General features: G+C 39.6%; 1 protein-coding gene across 7 annotated transcripts in view; it reads left to right on the forward strand.

The window, feature by feature from the left end:
- Map7 (microtubule associated protein 7) overlaps positions 1–20,286 on the forward strand; it is a 142,533-nt gene that overhangs the window by 23,502 nt on the left and 98,745 nt on the right. Inside the window, exon 1 of one of the 7 annotated variants that reach the window (XM_033763275.1) lies at positions 18,424–18,670. The exons of the other annotated variants lie outside the window; for them this stretch is intronic. Within the exon in view, the coding sequence (XP_033619166.1) occupies positions 18,649–18,670 (22 nt within the window). The 5' untranslated portion in view covers positions 18,424–18,648. Of the gene's footprint in view, positions 1–18,423; positions 18,671–20,286 lie in introns of those variants that run through there. 7 annotated transcript variants of the gene reach the window in all.

Below are 20,286 nucleotides of genomic sequence, written 5' to 3' on the forward strand. Positions count from 1 at the left end.
ATATAGGCTGTTTCCAAGAACATGCACAGACATGTATCCCTGTAATATACTGCCTTTAACTTTTTCAGGAAGCTGCCTAGAAATGGCTGGATCAAATGGAATTTCTGGTTTTAGTTTTTTGAGTAATCTCCACACTGATTTCCATAGTGCTTCTACTAAGTTTACAAGGAATACTTTTTTAAAAAACCATGCACGTGTGTGTGTTCTCACATATACTGCTCTTGTCATGATAATAAACCCATGTATTTAAGCCAAAGACCTTGCGGACAGGAGTGCAAGCCTAGGTGACAATGACCAAACTAGACTGGTTCACACACAGGCTGGCGTGAGTATGCTTTTTTCTGAGAGGATTCAGAGCTCCTGAACTTCTCTTGGAGAAAGCTGTGGCATAGTTTAGAAACCACTTTTCTGGAGTAAGTTAGCTGGTGCTAACATCTTTCTATTCTCCTTGGAAGAATTTGAATTTAGTTTTCTGTATGTTCAGGGAGGTTAGAAGCGGCTACATATGGATAGAAGGTAAGCTGCGGGGGTAAATACAAAGCGAGTCAGTGTCATTGTAAGACAGACAGATGACTGACAGGTTGATATCGCAAAACTTACCATCTTAAACATTTTCAAGTGTGTCATTCAGTGGCATTAAGTTCATTCACGTTGTTATTGCAAACATAGTATTGTTTAACAATGAGTTTTCTGTACAAAGACATCTACCTTGCTGAGCTGGAGATCTCTTCCCAGAAAACCATATATCGTATACCGTGAACAATGTAAGTCACATATATCTGCTGAAATAACTTGAGTGCATCAATTCATTTTTACAATAAATGAAAGACTCAGTATTACAGCTGCCATCAAATCTGTTACTAAATTTATCAGGATTCTTACTACTGCATAAAACACCCTGTGGCTGAAGCCTTTGTGGTAGCAGATCCCTGTGTTTCACCAGTCACAGTCTTGTCTAAAGGCCCCAGTCTGCCGGCACCCACTTCAGCAGGCTTCATTTTACTAACTCAGGGCAATGACTATTGATTTCCTATTATGCTAAGCTAGTCTAGTTCATTTTATGGATTTCCGCCTCTAGAAATGAGAAGCGATTTTATATCCTACAAATAACAATGGTAAGGTATTAAGAACTCTTAAGAACTTAATTACTTATAACCTGAGACATGGGTGGCTTGGACCATCCCCATTCTATAAATGTGTAATCTGAAGCTCAAATGTGAAATAATAGCCTCACAGTACTGGAGCAGCGTTTCAACTTATGTTGCAGAATGCTGTAGGTTGTTGAACTCTAATGCCATTCCTAGGCTTATGGGGAGCAAAACCACAGAGGAGGAAGATGGGGACACAGAGACACTGTGTTTTGTATTACTGGATCCAGAGACTGCAAAGGAAGTGATTGCATATGTTACATTGGCTGCCTATAGCCTGCCTGTTCCACGGTGTCTTGCAGGATAGCTATGTGCTTACTTGTCCTAACTATCTCTTGTTGGAATATAAGCTCTGTTGGGCGGGGGGAGCAGCACAGAGAATGTCTACACCCTCTACCCACCCCCCACCCTGCTGAATTGTCCTAGCAACCTAGTTAAACATTGAGAATACTGATTATTAATTATATGGAAACTGGGTAATTATGTGCCATATCCAGTGAATGCATTTTCTAGCATATCTATTTCCCCCTTCATAATGTCCTGCTTTCAGATCAGAATCTGAAGCCAAACTTAGCAAGACAGTCATGTGAGAAGATTACAGGAAATTCCTTTTAATGTATTTTTTAGGAGCCCATCTCAATATTTAAATCTATATTCAGTCAATATAAAAAGCGTAAATATTATACTCACATCATAAAATTGATTTTGTAATGAGGAGAGAAATATGAAAGCTCTACTATTACTCTGTTTTATTCTGTAGCTTTGTTCCTTACTCACTGGTGCTGCTAACCTTGCACCCAGAAACGCGGTTTGCTGGCCAGGCTGTTTCCCTCTACCCAGGCTGTTTGTGAGTAATGGCTGCCCACTGGCAGACGTAGTTGTCATGGTCAACTGGGTGAAGCCATTTAATAGACTGAGTTCAGGCATGGGGTAAGAAATGTAGGTCACTAGTCATCAACAGCTTTGTCCTTGGGAAAAAGAGGCTTGCTGGTTGTCATCTGTCTTTGCACAAACAGCTCCTCCTGGCACTTGAAATCACTGGCGTAAATTGGGTCAGGTATGAGGCTGAGTTATATGGGATTGTCCCATTTAACTATTTCTGACCTTACATGTCCTTCTGCTCAACACAAAGTACAGTGAAGGAAATCTGTTCAAGTTTTAGACTCATATGATTTTTAAACCTTTTTATTTAAAAATACTACCTATTAAAAACAAGCCCAATAGCCTTGAGAATTTGTACAGTTAACACCTTTCACTTTTGGAAAAAGTAATGACCAAAATGACGCAGGAGGGTAGAGATACATTTGAGGGTTTCGGGAAAGAGTTCAAATATAAAAACCATCACAGTCCTAACTACAGTACTGTCAGAAGTTTTGTTGTTGTTGTTTTTCCAGCATAAAATTGTATCTAAAAAGAGTGGTTATGGGAAGAAGGGGAAGAGGATAGACATATGTACAGGGGGCGTACAAGTCAAAGGCGGCCAGGCAGACCTGCAGTGGGACAGAGTCACTCCAGCGCCACAGAAGCAGTGCGGCTAGGAATACGCCTTTGAGTGATCCAAGTAGCACAGGCAAGCTGAGGCTGGTCACACTCACCGGTTATCCCAGCTACCTGTGAGGCTGAGGCGGGGTATTGCAAGTTTCAGGCCAGCCTAGGCAATATAGAGAGACTTCATCTATAAAATAAAATGACTCCAAGTAGGATAAGTGTATCTGGGTGGAGAATGAATCACATGGATAAGTTTTCTGCTTCCCAATGTGCCAAAAGGGCGCATTAAGGCTCACACCTTGAAAGACGATGCTGTTTGCTGATGTCTTAAACCAGCTACTGGGATTTTTTTTTTTTCTTTGCTTTGCTTTACTTTGCTATTAGGGAAGTGAAATATAAATATCAGAAAACAGCAATCTATGCCATGCTTGGTTATATTGAGTTGTGATCAACTCATTTATTAGGGGTGGAAAAAAGTAACCCTCACCAGATCTTTTGGTGGTCTGAAGAATTATTGACAGAAGAGGGTTCCAAATGTCCAAAACAAGGGTCATAAAACGTGTCAACAATGTGAGAGCATGATAACCAATTTTCCATTTTTCTTATAATTGTCTGAGTTTGCCTGTACCGATGTGTAGAGATTAAGTTTAATTAATAAGACCATATTGTGTCTTACTGACATCGGTAGCATTCTTGTATTGTTAAAACAAGATATATGTTGAGCATCCTTCATCTAATAACTCAGATTTCATCATAATCAACCATGTGAAATTCAGGGTGGAACTTAGGATCAGACTCAGTGGTACCCTACCACTAAGCTACACTCCCAGCCCTTTTTAATTGTTTCATTTTGAGATAAGGTCTTGCTGAATTGCCCAAGTTGGCTTTAACCTATGATCCACCTGCCTCAGTCTCCTTAGGACCTAGGACTGCAGGTGTGCTCTACCGCATCTGGCCCACTGTCTCTGAAACTTTTTCAGTGTCTATGATGCTACAAGTATAGAATTGCCTGACCTGTGATGGATCACAGTCCAAACACAAGTGCAATAATGAGCTGTGCAAAATTACCTTCAGGCTGTATGTATATAAGGTGTATCTGTTTTTTGTTTGGTTTGGTTTTGGTTTGGTTTTGATTTTTTGAGACAGGGTCTCACTATGTAGTTAAGACTGATCTGGAACTCACTATGCAGCCCAGGCTGGTTTTGAACTCACAGTGATCCTCTTGCCTCAGCCTCCCAAGAGCTGGGATTACAGGCTGCATCACCACACCCAGCTATAAAGTGTGTCTGAAACATAACTAAAATCTGTGTTTAGACATGAGGCCCATCCCAAAGAAATACCATGTATATGCAAATATCCCCACCCACCAAAAAATAAACACATTTGAAACATCTGGTTCAAAGCGTTTTGGGTAATGGATCCTCAGCTGTTATAAGAATAAGGTAGCTTTTTCTTAGCTCTCTTATTTCACTTAACTAAATTACATTACCTGAGTTTTCTCTATGTTAGAAACTTTAACTTTAACTGATGACTTTAACTGGGTTGTTCTGCCATCATACAGTGATTTTCTATTCCTGGCTATTTAGGTTCCTTGTGCTACTTATATTTTGGAAGCAGAACCTAACAGTATAGGATTAGTAATTACAGCATGTTATTGTGGAAGAAATGAATGGTTAGTGTATTTTTCTTTATGTTTTCCATGTAGACAAAGAACGATTTTTACCCTCTTATCAGTTCATGTGGTTATCATGTGGCAGTTCATGGGGACAGATATATTTGAAAGTGGAATTGGACATCTTCTTTGACCCTCTCCAAGTCAAGAGGGCCTTGTGAATCTGAGCAAAATTGATGCTTCCCCAAGTGTGGAGTCATGAGCTTGCTGTTTTCATTCTTGTAAAGGGCTTTGTTGTCTTGGCAACTGTGACTAGGTTTTCACAACCATATAATGAGAAATAGAGTTTAGAGTCTTCAAATTAGAAAATTGACAGAGAACTACATTTTATTTGGCTTGTAGTTAAAAATGTAGTATTTTAATTGAAGGCAACATTTATTTAGTTTTAAATGGTGCTATTCTAAAACAAATATGAAATTCCTCAGTTTGGCAAAATGCTGTCATTTCTTTAATTACAGATCAGCTTCTCCTCTCTTGATATCCACAGCTCCTTCAAGAATTTTTAGATTCTTTGTGATTTTCTCTTCCAGCATATCTAGCTTTTCCAGATAAATTCTCCCTCCCTTATTCCCAGTACCCATCACTTATGTTTTTTAATAATCAGACCCACAAGGTTCAAAAAAATTTCTGCTGAGCAGCTTTCCTTCCCCACCCCTTGCTTTTCCACTCGCTGGAAGCTTTTAAATTGGTCATTCATGAGCACGTACATCTGTCTTCATAGAAGACAGGAGATTGACACATAACATGAGGTAAACTAAGGCTGTAGTCTTAGGCAGGAGTGGAAAAGAAAACAGGAGTCACTAATATTAGGGATAAAAGGACATGCTAATTAGGTATTTGCTAGTTAACACTAAAAAAATTTTTTTTTCCTGCAGCACTGAGGAATGAACTCGGGGCCTCAAAGTGCTCTACCACTGAACTATTTCCCCACCCCTTTCATTATTATTTTTTATTTTGAGACAGGGTCTCGCTAAATTGCTCAGGCTGGCCTCAAATTTGTGATTCTCCTGCCTCAGCCTCTAGATTTGCAGGGAGTACAAGCATGCACCATAGCGCCTGGCAGAAACATGACCTTCTTCTAGTTGAATATGCTGAGTTGCCCCTCAGGTTGTAAGTGAATGTATGCAATTCCTTACCTGTCAGTAATCCCTCCTTCCACATGGTGGGGTGCATTTGAGATTTTGTTTTTTAAAAATACAAATATTTTATCCTGGGAAGATAGAGATAAGGCCTTAATTTAGAAACTACTAGTTTGTCTGCTCTTATTAAAATCAGAAATTGGAAAACAAAATTGCAGAAAGAGAGGTATGAAGGTAAGCATGGCCAATGTGGGGATTGAAGGAAACTGTGCATAAAATTTTAAATTTCTGGGCTGGTGGGGAGCCCTGGCCTAGTATTTGTGAGGCCCTAAATTAGATCCCCAGCACCACAATAAAAATTTAAATTCCTACCTGTGTCTTGCATACATCTTCTATGATGCAATATTTTATATATTAATACAAAAGTAGAGTTTTGTGTCAGTGATCATTTTTTCTTTTTTCTTTTCTTTTTCCTGGCACCAGGACTCAAACTCAGGACCTTGCACTTGCCAGGCAGGCATGGCACCACTGAGCTACATCCTCAGCCTGATCATTTTTTTCTTAGAGGATATCCTCTTCATAAAATGACTTATATGTAGGGCTGGGGATTTAGCTCAGCGGTTTGGTGGCCTGCCTTGTAAGCGCAAGGACCAGAGTTCAATCCCTGGTACCAAAAAAAAAAATTATTTATATGTAGAAACATATTGCTTCCTTCTGCTATATTTGATATTTTTTAAAAGGAAAGAAATTTCTAAAAAGATTGCCCCAAAAATGTTTACCATTTTCAAACTTTAAAAATGTGGGAGATATTAATATTTAGCATATGTTTTTCTCCAAAACTGGAAAAACTTCTATAGGAATATTATCTAGCAGCTACTTAAAACTATAAAACGTGATTTGGAAAATGAAATCATGCAGACATTTACAACTTTCATAAAATGTTATAATTGGCTGAATATGAACAGAATATGAAAGTAAAATGCTAACCTTTTGACATAGTGTTTCTCTTTTTGGGAGTGTTTTGGGGAGGCCTTTTTGGGCTAACTTCAAGCATCCTTTTTGTTATCAGTAACAACAAGAGCACAGAAAGTTGTAATCAGAAAGCCTCCAGGTATTTCTCTTGTTACTGCCTAAATATTTGAAAATTTAACATGTATTTTTCTAATGAAAAAAGTCACAGATACCAGTTTGTTTAGGAAATACAGGAAAGGGTTAAATCTGTTTAAAAATGATCTATGATCCCGCCATCTATGTATAGCTACAGTAACATTTTGGTGTACATCATCTGGCTTTTATAAACTCGGTACTCGGGCGTGTGTTCACAAAGCTGGCGTTGCATCACATGTCAGTGGTGGCGAACCTGCGGCAGGCACGAAGGCCAGGTCACCCCAGCAGCCAAGCGTCGGATGACAGTTGTTTTTCTAAACTAAAACCTCAGTATTCAGGTTTAATTGCAGTGTTGGCTTTGTGAGAAATAAGTGGGTTTGGGATTGCAGTTTGGGCCCTTGTCTCTAAAAGGTTCTCCATCACTGACGTAGGTGGTTTTGTAACCCATTTTTTTCCCACAGCACCAGAAGCATTTTGAGACATTCTTCTGAAATAGTTCCACTGGACATCCTCTTATTTGAAATTTCATGGGCAAAGCGTTGCATTTCTTTGATTGTTGGTAATGGTAAACATTTATATGCGCTTGTTGGCATTTTCCTTTTTGCGTGAAGTATATCCTATTTCTTCTGACTTTTTAAATTTTCATCTCTGGAGATTGAACCTGGTCCTAGGGCCTCACACATGTTAGGCACTGAGCTGCACCCCGGCCTCTTCTTCTGACATTTTCCATTGGCCTATTTATATCTTTTTCTTTTTACAAATAAAAAATTCTTTTTCTATCCACACATGTAATAGATGCTTTCCCATTTTAGTGCTAGCCATCTAATATGGTTACGGGGTTTTGTCATTTGTTTAACTTTTTGTTATCTGTGTTGATCTGGGAATGGCACTCACAGATCCACACTGAAATGGTTTCAAACAGCTAAGTGACCTGTAAACGGTAAACTCCTAAGACCCGGTGAACCCTAAAGCCTGAGCTCTGGGCACAGCCATCAGCACCACCTGGAAGCCAGGGAAGGATTAAGCTGCTCAGAAGCACTCGGCCCGCTCAGTCTAACTAGGTCAGCCTGCAGTGGCACTCCCCATCTGCGGGGCTATTTTTGTCCACGTTTCTCCTGCATATGAAAATTAGAATTGAGAAAAGCTACAGATGCTTCCCATATGGCTGCTATTAGTGAAATCATGTACAGAGGATTAAATATGAAAAAAGCAGAATAGGTAGGCTCGCATGATTTATGGGCCTGGAGGACTGTGAAGGACACTTACAGCAGCCGCAGCAACCTCGTCCTTCCAGGGAGGCTTCAGTGCCTACGCGAAGTCGTCTGCCCTGTGCTGGGGAAGCCATTCTGATGTCTGTGGTCATGCCTGTCTCATAATACCTTGCAGGGCAGGACTTTGCCAAGGATTTGAACATATTTTCCACTCCCCCCAACCACATACACCACTTTTATGCACATGGATATTTGCTAGGTTTTTTGCATTCTTTCAATGACTTTCTGTTAGATTTGATGAACAGGTAGCTGCTCCTGTTTTTCCGACGGTCAGGATTTAGAAAGACCTTTACATTTGCAGTCAGTCTAACTTGTGCTTCAACTCTCTGACACGGCAGTGAGCAGGCTGTGATGGTTTATCACTTCAATTGGTCCATTAGATATACTTGGCATTTCTCAAGGTTCTAGGAAGAGGGAGAACACTGTTCATCCGCATCAGACTTATGGAGCCTACTAATGGAGTTCACTATTTTTGCCATTTGTGAAAGTGCATTATGGATTTATATTTAAGCATAAAAAACTTAAGTGGAATTGATCATTAAGTCATCAAATTTAGTTACCTTCTGTTAAAGCAGTCTGGTGACCCTCTAAATTTGATCCCTCCTAAACTTTCAATCAATGTGTGGCTTATCCCAGTATATTTGACTTACAAAAAGAACTTACGGCTATATTGTGTTCACTTTACGGGAAATGTTCTATTAAAACCATATCATAGCCGGGCCTAGTGGTGCAACCCTGTAACCCCAGCATAGGCAGGAGGATTTCCACAGTCTCCACAAATGGAAGGCCAGCCGGGGCTACATAGTCCAAGAGTCCAAGGCTGGTCTGAATTAAGTAAGAACCTGTCTCCAAAAACACAGATAAATAGATAAATAATCCATGTCTTGTAAGTATCTTTTAAAGAGAATCTTGCAGTAATATAACTTATAAGCATAGTGTTATGACAATGGCAAAGTATATCCTATAAATACTCCCATAATAGTAAATCAGTAAGAGAGAGAGGGAGAGGGAGAAATTAGTAAATTGCTTGTGTTAAGGATTCTAGTGCCAAGGAGGTAGCTCAGTGGTAGAGCTCCTGCCTGATATGCATGAAGTCCTAGGTTCAATCCCAGAACACACACACACACAAAAGAGAGTTCCTCAAAACATGTAATATAATTACTTGTGCTCTTTTCCTCAAGAGAGTAGACACAGTCTTTACCATTTTCCAAATGCATTTAATATCCCCTTTTGGAAAAGGTGACTCAGCACACTCTCAGTAAAAACCCTTTTGGATAAGTGACTAAGAATCCAGTATTATGATTTGCATTTCAAGAACCACTAAACATACTTAGGTTTCTTTTTATTTTGCAGTACTTATAGATAATATCAATTCATATACATGTGTACACAAAGCAACCTGGAATATTAAGAAGATGCCTTTTCAACCCCACATTGTTTGTATGTGCAAAGTATTGGTAAGGAAAGATGTTGAATTCAACCCACTGTCTAAATGTTTACTAATTGAAGTGGTAAAGAAAGCATTAAATAGACACATCCTGGAATTACTGTTTGGGGAAAGAGAAGGCAATGGGGAAAGATGGTATTTTCTTTAATTGCCAATGGCACTGGCATTCTTGAGAGCTTGTTTGGAGGTTCCAGCAGGGGAGCACAGCTGCTCGTATATCCTTGACCAAGGAGACGATCCTCCTCTGTCAGGGGTGGTGCAGTGGGGAGGGGACCTAGGGGCACCTGTCTAGCCAGCCAGATCAGCCGAATCAACCCTGGTGATCAGTGGGGTGGCAGAGGTCTCAGCCAGATCACCCTCACATCGGGCACTGGCATTCTTAATAAGGTAAATTGTACTATGGTCCACAAGAGTAGCCTTTACTCCATAATTCAAGGTTATTACATTTTACTCCCCTTCGCCACCCTCAGACTGTTCTTTGGGCTAGTGAGTTTCACTCTTAAACTATTCTTTGCTCAATTTTCATAATTATTTTTGGACAGTTTACAATTAGCCAACTGGATTGGGGGTATAGAGCTTACCTAAAATGCAGAGACCCTTTTAGCCTCCCAGCACCACAGTAAACAACACACAAATAAAATTTGGTAACTGAAAGTTTCTTTTCCATCATGTCAAATCTGATTTTCTTTCTAAAATATCTGAAGGCGAGCCACTATGGAAAGGAATACAATAGATTTTCTTATTTCCTCCGAAATCATAGCAAGGCAATTGTAATTGGGATGGAGAGTGAGTAGAAATGAAACTTTCTGTCCATTTCCATCTTTTTCTTTGAAGAAAATGTTCTAGGTTATTTTTAGAAAACTTTTTCATTTGTAATGTGTATTTTACACTCAATTCTTTTTCCATTTTAACTAATGTTCTTTTGCATATAAAGAAGTGAAAAGTTGTGTTTATTGTTTTTAGAATCAGTAATGAATAAGGACTTGATAGCTGTGGTTTAAATCCTTATTTTTTAATGGTTTTCACATAATGTCAGACCTACAGAAAAGCTGAGAAGTTGCAGAATGGTTACAGTTAAAATGTAACTTAAAAACATAGTAGCATCTCTGCTTTATCTGGTTGTCACAAATTTTACCTTTTTGACACATCTTTTCCTTCTTGATTCTTACCCTCAGACGTTTGATGCTCACACTGTGCTCTCTCAGTCAATCTTCAGCCTGCTGTCCAGGTGCTGTGCTTGATTCGTGTCTTTCAATTCCCTCTGTGTGCAGTCGATGAACAGGCACCACCTCGAGAACACCCCCCACCCCCGCATCCTCTCACTCACGCCCACCCCTTGTGTCTGCCCACGCGGTGTCTGCTCTCCCACATGACACAGTAGTGGCTGAAGCAGTCTCAGTGCTGTACACTTGCCCTTTCTACGTCTACCCCAACCTCCAGGCAATCTAAACAGTAGCTTTGGTGACTCTTGTCTAATTATAGGTCACGTTCTGCTTGAATCTTTTCACTTTTAGATAGTGTCCTATCAATTTTGGTATAAAATCCTTACTCTGCTGCAGTTTCCAGAGTAGCTTCTTTCTCACCACATTCTAACCCAGTTGACTTGCCCTTAATCTTCAGTGTTCACCCTGGCCTCAGGCTCTGTGCTCATACTATCCTCTGCCTCACACACTCTTCCTTGGCTTTTGGGATGACTGATCCTCCTTAACCTGCCCGGCTGCTTCCTCCGAGAGGCTGAGAGGCCGTCCCTGACGCCCTCCCCACCCCAGTGTGGCACTGTTTTCTTTGTAACCCTCACGTTCATATGTCACGGTCCCTGGATGTGGGAGTCTTGGAGAACAGTTCCCAGCACACTCCAGGCTTTTGGAAAATACCAGGAACTGGTATCAGGGTGCAGTGAAAGGGCTGTCTTTTGCAAAATGTATTAAAAGTCTTTCTTTCTAACCAAAGATCTAGCAGTTTCTTTTGTGGAAATTTATCCTTCAGACATCTTATAAGGTTTGAACAGTTCAGTAGGTAGCCTTGTTTGCAACACTGAAGAATTAGAAACACTTAAAATTTAGAAATCTCCTACATAAATTAAGGTGTTCCCTTATAAGTCGTGTCCAGATATCAAATATATTCCAAAATACTACACACATGAAGATTCTATTGTTTGTACTATACACACACATACATGCAAACATAGATACATACATACATTCATACGTACGTAGATGCACTTTGTAAACACCTACAAGAACAGATACTAAAATATTTACAGCAATTACATGAGAATTTTGAGGTGGCAGCTTATTTATGTTTTTTGTTTTCTATGCTTGATATTTATTATTCCTCTAATTTATAATGTTTTGAAATATGTGCCCCAATACTGCTGGAAATTGACCTGTGTACTAGAAGACAGGCTGTTGGAATTTGGGGTGTTTCCAGGTGGAAAGAAGAGTGGAGGAAATCATGAGACAGCTCAAAGGAATAGCAGATGCACCTATTTATTATGTAGAACACGGGATATTGAGGCAATGGGTAGAAATACAGTAATATGCAAGAGGTAGGCAGAAACACATTGCAGTGGCCTTACTTTGCAAGCACTTTGGAGACATGGATTGACTTGAAGAATGATGAGCTATTTGAGCTGCTTTGTTTGTTAGGGTGACTAATCCAACAGGTTATAGAATTGATGATGAAAAAGTCTGACAGTGGTGAAGCCATTTTATAGGCTGATGCTAGAAACAAAATGGTGATGCCGGTTTAAGCCCAGTCTCTGTGCCCAATATGTCAAATAGTCTGCATGTAAATTAGGTTGTAAGAATTTCTATTTTTAGTATATTAGAGGTGACATTTTTACTTATTTCCATTTCTCAACTGCATGGTGCCATTACTTCTGCTGCTTGCTGGGAATATATAATACATATTTAGGACTAGTAATAAAGACTGCATGGTCCTAGCCTGAGATATACAAAATGGGAAACACCAAGTTATTGGTTTTTTGTTTGTTTGCTTTTTGAGACAGAGTCTCACTGTCTAGTTGAGACTGACCTGAAATTCACTATGTAACCCAGGCTGGTCTCGAACTCACAGAGATCCACCTGTCTCAGCCTCCAGAGTGTTGGGATTATGGGATTATGGGCATGTACCACCATGCCCTGTTTGAGGTTTTGTTTTTAAATCAAAGATGTAAAGATAGTGTACATCTATAATCATATCTATTCAGAAGGCTAAAGTAGGAAGATGTAGAGTTTAAAGCCAGTGTGGGGAACTTAGTGAGACCCTTTTCCTTTTTCCAAAAAAAAGTAAGATGTTTTGTGCAATTCGTGCAAGAGTGTCCTATGTGTTGTAGTTCCTGGCAGTAACCTAGTCAGTGGTGGCAACCTATGGCACATCTCCTGCAGCCACCTGTTTGTTCACAATGAAGGCTCTAAAAGATTCCTCATCACTGACCTAGGTATTTCAGCCCCATGTTCTGAAGGCGAATACCTGGTTAGGTTTGAGGAAGATAAATTGACAAATGGCCCTTTTGAAACTAGGTCAAGTTCCTTATTTTAATTTCTGATCTAACACAGGACTCCAGCTGTCAGGCTCTCCCATTATTCCTCTCTATCAGCAAAATCCCCTCTGAATTACATTGCAATTAACCTGTGGGAATCAACAACAAAAGGTAGAGAGCTCAGACATATCTGCTTGTAAGTTTGCCATGTGGAAGTGGACATTTACACCTTTTAGAAGTCATTTAAAATGCATGCAGGGATAGTATTTCAGCAGTCATTCTTTTTTCCCCCTGAAGGAGGGGGTGGTACTAGAAAGAAACAGTTGACTCTAGCAGTTTTAGCCTCAGTAATCTAGATTGGACAGCTTGATGTTGCCAAAACGTCAGTAAGAACTTTTGTTACCAGCATAACCACTATTAATAACTTCAGTGCAATTATTCCTAAGCCAGCGTGAGTCTCACAGACGCCACAGGAAAACTGGCTGTAGCTGATGGTATGCTTACTGAGAGGGTAGGAAGAATAGTGGAAGACTTGATTACAAGCATAGTATCGATATATAAAATAATAGTATCACTTACTCATTTGGTAATAGTTTAGTATCGGCTAATACTAAGAAATATAGAAGGAAATTGTTTTCTGCAACTTGAGGTCAGCAGGAGAGATCTCAAGGTAGTCTACATGTGGATTTTGATAAATACCCAAGTGTGTTGCACTTTGCACCCTAAAGAAAACGACTGTGTGCAGAATCCTTTTTTTTTTTTTTTTTTTTTTTTTTTTTTTTTTTTTTTTTTTTTTTTTTTTTTTTTTTTTTTTGGTACCTGGGATTGAACTCGGGTACTTGTGCTTGAAAGGCAGGCCTCCGAACCGCTGAGCTAAATCCCCACCCCTCAGAATCCATTTTTAACTGAATTGAGTTTCTCCTAATCACAGCACGGAAGCGGTGTCACTGTCCAAGGTACTTTAAAACTGGGACGAAAAAGGCCATGCCATCCCTTGCCAGCATTATAAAGATCATGTCCTCTGGAGACCTACCTACAGGAGCAGAAAAAGGGAATAGATAGCAACTGAGAACTAAATTGTGCTAGGTGACGTTGTAAAGGTAGAATATAAATGCTCTCCCCAAATTACACTTGCTTTTTTAACACAAAGGAAATGAAAAATCCTGAATGAAGATGAAGAAGACGGCCAGAGAAAATGATGTGCTGCAGCACTGCTAGGTTGACCTTCGGATTTAAAGCAGTTTGGATGTGAACAAAGACAACTACCAAGAGAGCAAAACCAATTTGCAGAAGCTCATGACCAAAGAAAAGGAATCTTTGAATTACGTAGACTGTGTTTTTAGCTTTTAAAGTTTTCAGCCAAAAAACCCTCCAAATTCCTTTATAAAATGAACCTCTGCTTTTGCTTTTCTGTTGCTATAATTAATACATAAGTGAAGTCTGCTTGTCAGCATTCGCCTCTTGAAATAGAAATAGCCAGGCTCCTAGCATTTTTTGTGAGATAAACACTAAATGCTGCCAAACCCCAAGGGTTGATGATTGTGATGCTGAAATGTACTTTGTATGATATTTCTGGTATAAAATATTTGAAAGCCAGCAGGAAAAAAATAATTTAAAATTCTCACAAATAATGAGAATCCACCATAAATATAGTGTCTCTTTCAGACCAAGGGCTTAGCCAATCACTGTGCTTTCAGTTATCTGGTAGAACAACTAATGTTCTTCATCTTTTTATTTATACATGTGTTCCTTATTACACATACACAAGTGGCCACCACTACCCCCTCTAGTTTCTGATATTTTCTAAGGAATACAAAGCAGGATCATACAATTCTGTGTGGAATAAAGCTTTTTTAAAGACAAGCAGAGGGGTAGAGAAATGTGTTGTCAGAAGGTACAAACTTTGCATTGTAAGATGAACACATTTTGGGAATCTAAGGTGCAGCAAAGTGAGGATAGTCAATACTATGTTTTACACTTAAAATTTGCTAAGAGAATAGACCTTAAGTGTTTTCACCCCCCCACACACACCCAGTGATAAGTATGTGAGGTAATGAAGTGTTAATTAACTTGATTGTAGTAATCATTCACAGTGGGTACACATAGCAAAACATTACTTTGTACACCTTAAATATATAGTCTTTATTTAGCAATTATATGTCTGTAAAGCGTGGGTTGGGAGAACAAGCAGAAATACTATCATGTGTCTCATAGCCTCATAGAACTGTTGCTGTTTCCCTTCTGTGCTTATATTCTAGTTGTGCAGAATAGGAGTGTGAGGAGACAGTGAACACACAGACACTAGGTCAGATGGCGAGTACTCCTAGTGAGTCTGCTTGCATCTTATTAGTGAAGGCAAGTGTTGTGTTACATGTGTTTATCTGCACAGGTAGTCTTAAATGTCTCTTTCATTTTAGCATGAGGAATAAAAATTTTGTTTTATCATGAAAAACAAAACAAAACAAAACAAAACAAATTGTTCCTGCAGGTAGAAGTTCCTATTTCTTAAAAAAAAACAGTAGCAAAAGGTAAAGGAAAAATGGGAAAGGGAAGAAGAGCAAAGGAATATATTTCGGGTGTGATGAGGAAATACTAAAGGAGAGGTACTGCTCCACATTCCCCTGTGTGGGGACACGACCGACTGCCTTTTGTTTTGAGGATTACAGCACAGACTCTTTGGAGAAGAAAGTTAAAAGGCATGCGCGTGACCTCAGACAGCTGCAGGCTGACACTGGGGATGGCAAAGAAACATGGGGGAGGATTGTGAGCACACGAAGCCGTTGGATGTACAGGGATTCCTTCATTTCCCCAAACAGCCAATTACCCCCAAGTTTCTGACTCACCAACTCCTCTCACAAAATATTCACCATGTTTTACATTTGTTAAAGATTATCAGGTGATACTGACTTAATAAACAAGCTTGCATCTCCCTTTGATTTATTAGGATTTATATAACTATATTTAGAGGGTGATTTCTAGTCCATTATATTGTAAGCTATCATTTTGAACTTTATCCATCCGCCACTGTCCAGCATTGATGAGGCTTTGCTATGTCCTGAACAAAACAAAACAAACAAAAAAAAGTTGAGTGATAAGCTGAGACCTTAGCCTTGGGAAAATGACAAAAATGATGCATGTAGTTAGGATTGTGCCTTCTCCTCAGCTAGTTACTGTGCCGTGTACAATTTAAGATGATTCATAGTTGGTAGTACCCGTTGCTCCATGCACTAGGACACAGAAATCTTCTTGAGCCATTTGTCCTATATAAAACCCTTTATTTTCGTTCCTCCCTTGTTAGCATTCAGCTGTTTTTCTGGATGAATGCACCACCATTTAGCTCGAAAGCTGTTGTTCCTAGGGGAAGAGTGCTGCACTGTCTCCACACAATGTCCTCTGCTGTCTGTCCCTGCCTTTCTTCTCTCCTTGCAGTACCAGCCATTTCCTATCTGAAGGCCACACTGGCCTGAATGCTTGCTGGGTGCTTGGAAGCGAGGTGTTGCCTTCTTATTTGGAGAACAGATGCAGCAGTAGCATAGAGTATGGTGTAGGGCAGTGGCGGCGAAACTATGGCACGAGTGCTGCAGCAGGCCGTTTCTATCAGTGAAAGCTCTGAAAGGTTCACCATCCATGTCATGGGAACTAAGAATTGCCACGAACAGTTTTCCCTCTGAACGCTGGGGGCAGTGGTCCCGGGACCCTGCGTGGACATTGCTGAAGTTTCTTCTGTAAAGGGCTATCCGCATGTAATCTGGGTGTCCTCTGGTGTACCCGAAATCATCTCTAGATTACTTACAGTATTGAACACGATGTAAATGCTGTACTGTATTGTTTAGGAGTACTGATATCCCCAAATCTTTACAGTCATTCCAGACTTTTTTTTTTCCCCAAACATTTTCAGCCCAAGGTTGTTTGAGTTTGTGAACGCTGAGCCTGCAGGTCTAAGAAGGCTGATAGGACCAGCTTCAACCAGTTATTTTACTCTGTACCCCTGCCTTATCTCTTCTGAGGAACTGGCATCCTAGTAGGGCTATTGTAAACTTAGGTGAGTTTGCACATGTGAAAACCCTCATAATTCTATTTGCCACACAATGGTGGATCAGTAAGTTTGAGCTGCCATGCACATCAAAGAGTTATCCAGTTTTTAAAAGTCAGGTGAAACAGTAGATGCCGGTAATACCAGCACTTAGGAGGCTGAGGCTGGAGAATTGCGGTGAGTTTGAGGCCAGCCTGGTTTACATAGCAAGATCCGGTCTCAAAAAGACCATAGCCGGTTAGCTGAATAGACAGACAGACAGGTGGGCAGGCGGGCAGTCAGTAATACCACGGTTGAGAACCCTGCACTAGAGATCATTCGTTTCTATCCAAGCTCCTGTGACAGTGTCAGCAACCGTCCCTAAGTGGGCTGAGGGGAATGGTAGTACTAAACAGCTGTGATGTTGGAGCCCTGCGGTGGGGTGGGGGGACTGCAACATGCGGGGCTGAAGCTATCACTCCCCTGGCTTTACTGAGTAGCCTGTGGTTTCCATGGCATTAACAGATTTGTTGCCAAATCAGGTAGGAACTTGCATCCCATCTGTCATAGGAGCCCTGGCTGGTCTGGTCCCTACTAGGCCCGGTCAGCTTCCCAAAAGTGCTAGTCATGGGCCAGAAATTGAGCTCAGGAGCACTGAACCTGCCTCACAACCGCCATATCTTTAACGATTCCTGGTACCAAAAAAAAATTAACAAAAAAAAAAAAAAAAAAAAAAGTACTAGTCAGACTCCTGAATGATTTTTTTTTCTTCTAAAAAAAGCGTATCTTCTAAATTGTACCCAGAGCTCCCCAAATTCTTTACATTAATTGGTTTTAATGAAAAGTATTCTTGGCCCCATGCTGCATGTTCTTAAATTCCTTGAAGGCAAGGCAAGGATTTTTTTTTTTTTTTTTTTTTTTTTTTTTTTTTTTATTGGTTATTTCTCTTGTTTTTTTTTTTTTTTTTTTTTTTTTTTTTTTTTGTACCAGGGATTGAACTCAACCTTGTTCTTGCAATGCAGGCAGCAGAACCACTGAGCTAAATCCCCAGCCCAAGGCAGGGATGTTTAAAATGATCCTATTTTCTTAGTCTGCCCTCTGTGACCTACGCAAAATTGTGGTACAAATAATAAATTCAAAGTCCACAGTGCAGTTTTTCACTGACTGAAAGCAGGTACATTAGGAGGACCTCTGTGTAACTCATAATGAAATAATTTTTAGAGCTTTAGGGCTTGAATTCATTGGTTCTTCCTCTCTTTTTTCAGGATCTTTAGACTTTTTCAGAACTTGCTAAAGTCAGTCTTCAAGCTGCTGAGCAAAGCAACTGTACTCCATGCAGTTACAATGGCCGCATGTCTGTCCCTGACAAAGCAGGGGGAGAGAACAGAGGTCTCTCTGCCTCACTAATTCTAAATGGCCGCTTTTTTCAGAAGCTTTTGGTACGAGAGTAAGGTCAGCCACAAGCATTGAGTTTTTAATGGCCCTTTTCATGTGTCTGGAAACCAGTGGCAGAAGAGTCTGGAGAAATAGCGATGCTTATATGGTTTTGGTAAATAATTTTGGTTTTGTTATACATTTCATGCACCTCCCATGTGGTGCCTGGGCTGAGTTTGAAATCCAAGACCAGGCTAAAGTTTAGCAACTATTTCTTAACCAGCAGAGGCCTCCTTTACTCCAGTCCACACCCATTTTAGCTTCACTGACTCTTTTGAACAGAAGCTATTCTCAGCTTTTCCTTGGTTCAGTGAACAGAGTTCCTGTTGAAAAGCAGTGGCTGTGGAGTGGTCTCTTCACCCTTCGCTTTTCTCCCAGTGAACCTCAACTGCTGAGAGATAAACGGCACCTTCCCTGATTTTTTGGTTTTTGCCTGGCTGTGGGACTCAAACGAGAAGAGGGAGACATGCAGATATGTTGCAGCATATTCAAGAAAGGTTTTTAGGATGGAAGACGCTAAAATGGACTGTAAGTTCTCTGGCTCAAAATGTGTTTTGGAAACCTTAATAAGAATCGACAAGGACTGATCTTTAAACTCGTTATAACAAATTAGCATTTAACAGGTAGAAGTACAGAGTAGGGGGCAGGGGATTTGGCTCAGTGGTTCTGCTGCCTGCCTTGCAAGCACAAAGACCCGAGTTCAATCCCTGGTACCAAAAAGAAGTACAGAGTAGGAAATCTTTTCATAGATTCTCTTGTTAACAGGAAAAAAAAAAAAAACCAACTTGGTTTTAATGTTGTTAGAAGAAGAAATGTGGGAGTTTAACTAAAATGATCTTTGTTATGTAAGCTATGAATTTATTCTTCAGTCTTTATGTCCTGGAGCCTTGTGATAGTCTCTATGAAAATTAAAGGCAAACTATGTTCATTCTCCATTTTCCTTGTTCCTACTTTTAACTTCTGGCAAAAACAAAATGAAAATCTTAACAACTTCAAGGGTCTTCTTAAGGAGGAAACTGCTAGATGTCCAAACTACACATAGATAATTATGCTGTCCAAAGAAAATTTGCTATATAATTTATTGATACTGTCTTGGTCCTTTTAATATTTGTCAGATCAGGAGGATTTTTATTATGATTGCTTTCTATGTAGATGGGTATACTTGGGGAGTTGCACTTCTTTTGGTTTTGTTTTTTCTTTTTTACTTAGTTTTGCTTTTTATTGGAAACTACTTGTGAGTGCTTTCATTTCCATGGCAAGTAAACAGTGAATCCTGTATGGGTGTTACAGAGAAAACTACAAGCATTGGAATCTTATGTGCTACATTTTGGAGAAATGTTTTTATCACTTTGTTTTCTTATCCAAGAGCTTCTTTGTGTGTTTCGTCAAGTTTATGCTTTAAGAGTAATAAAGATGGCTCACCCACTAAAGTATTGTCTATTAAAAATATATGTGTTCATTTTCTTACACAGTATTTGCAAGTTTTATTATAAAACACTGCTCTAGAAAATAAGTAGGAATTGTATGTAGTTGCCAGGACTATATTCAACAACCATTAAGAGATGGATTATTAGAAGTATCTTTGGGGTTGGATGCTTCAGCTTTGACATTTACTGGTTTTTTTGATGTCAGAAAAATTTATACCACTTAAGTATGTCAGTATCATTATACAATGGGATACTCTCAAGTTTTGAGGGAAATATATACATACAGTACATTAAAAGATAAGTAAAATGCCTCCCTTAACATTTGTTCAGTTAAATGACTTTCAAATTCTTTTTGCCTTTGATGACCCTATTTTATGGAGACAGATCTTCTAGTCGCAGGGCTGGGGCTCAGTGGTAGCAGGCCCAGCATGCTGAAGGCTCTGGATTCAATCCCCAGTACCACCAAATAAAAGTTCTACATAATATTTAAGTACTAGAATAAAGTGTAGTTAGGGAGTAAGTACTGAGTTTCAGTATTATTTAAGTGTGATAAAATAAGATTACTAACACAGGATGAAATACAGGTTACTTAGTATGGAAACTGGATAAATATCCAACTGATAAACTGAAATTGAGGGGGCAGATTGATTTTAAAATCTGGATAATTGGTCAGAAGATTTTAAAATACTACATTTTTATACAATACTGGATTTTGGT

Source organism: Fukomys damarensis, unplaced genomic scaffold (genome assembly GCF_012274545.1).
Source record: "Fukomys damarensis isolate Sample0158 unplaced genomic scaffold, DMR_v1.0_HiC HiC_scaffold_14, whole genome shotgun sequence".
Classification (NCBI taxonomy): domain Eukaryota; kingdom Metazoa; phylum Chordata; class Mammalia; order Rodentia; family Bathyergidae; genus Fukomys; species Fukomys damarensis.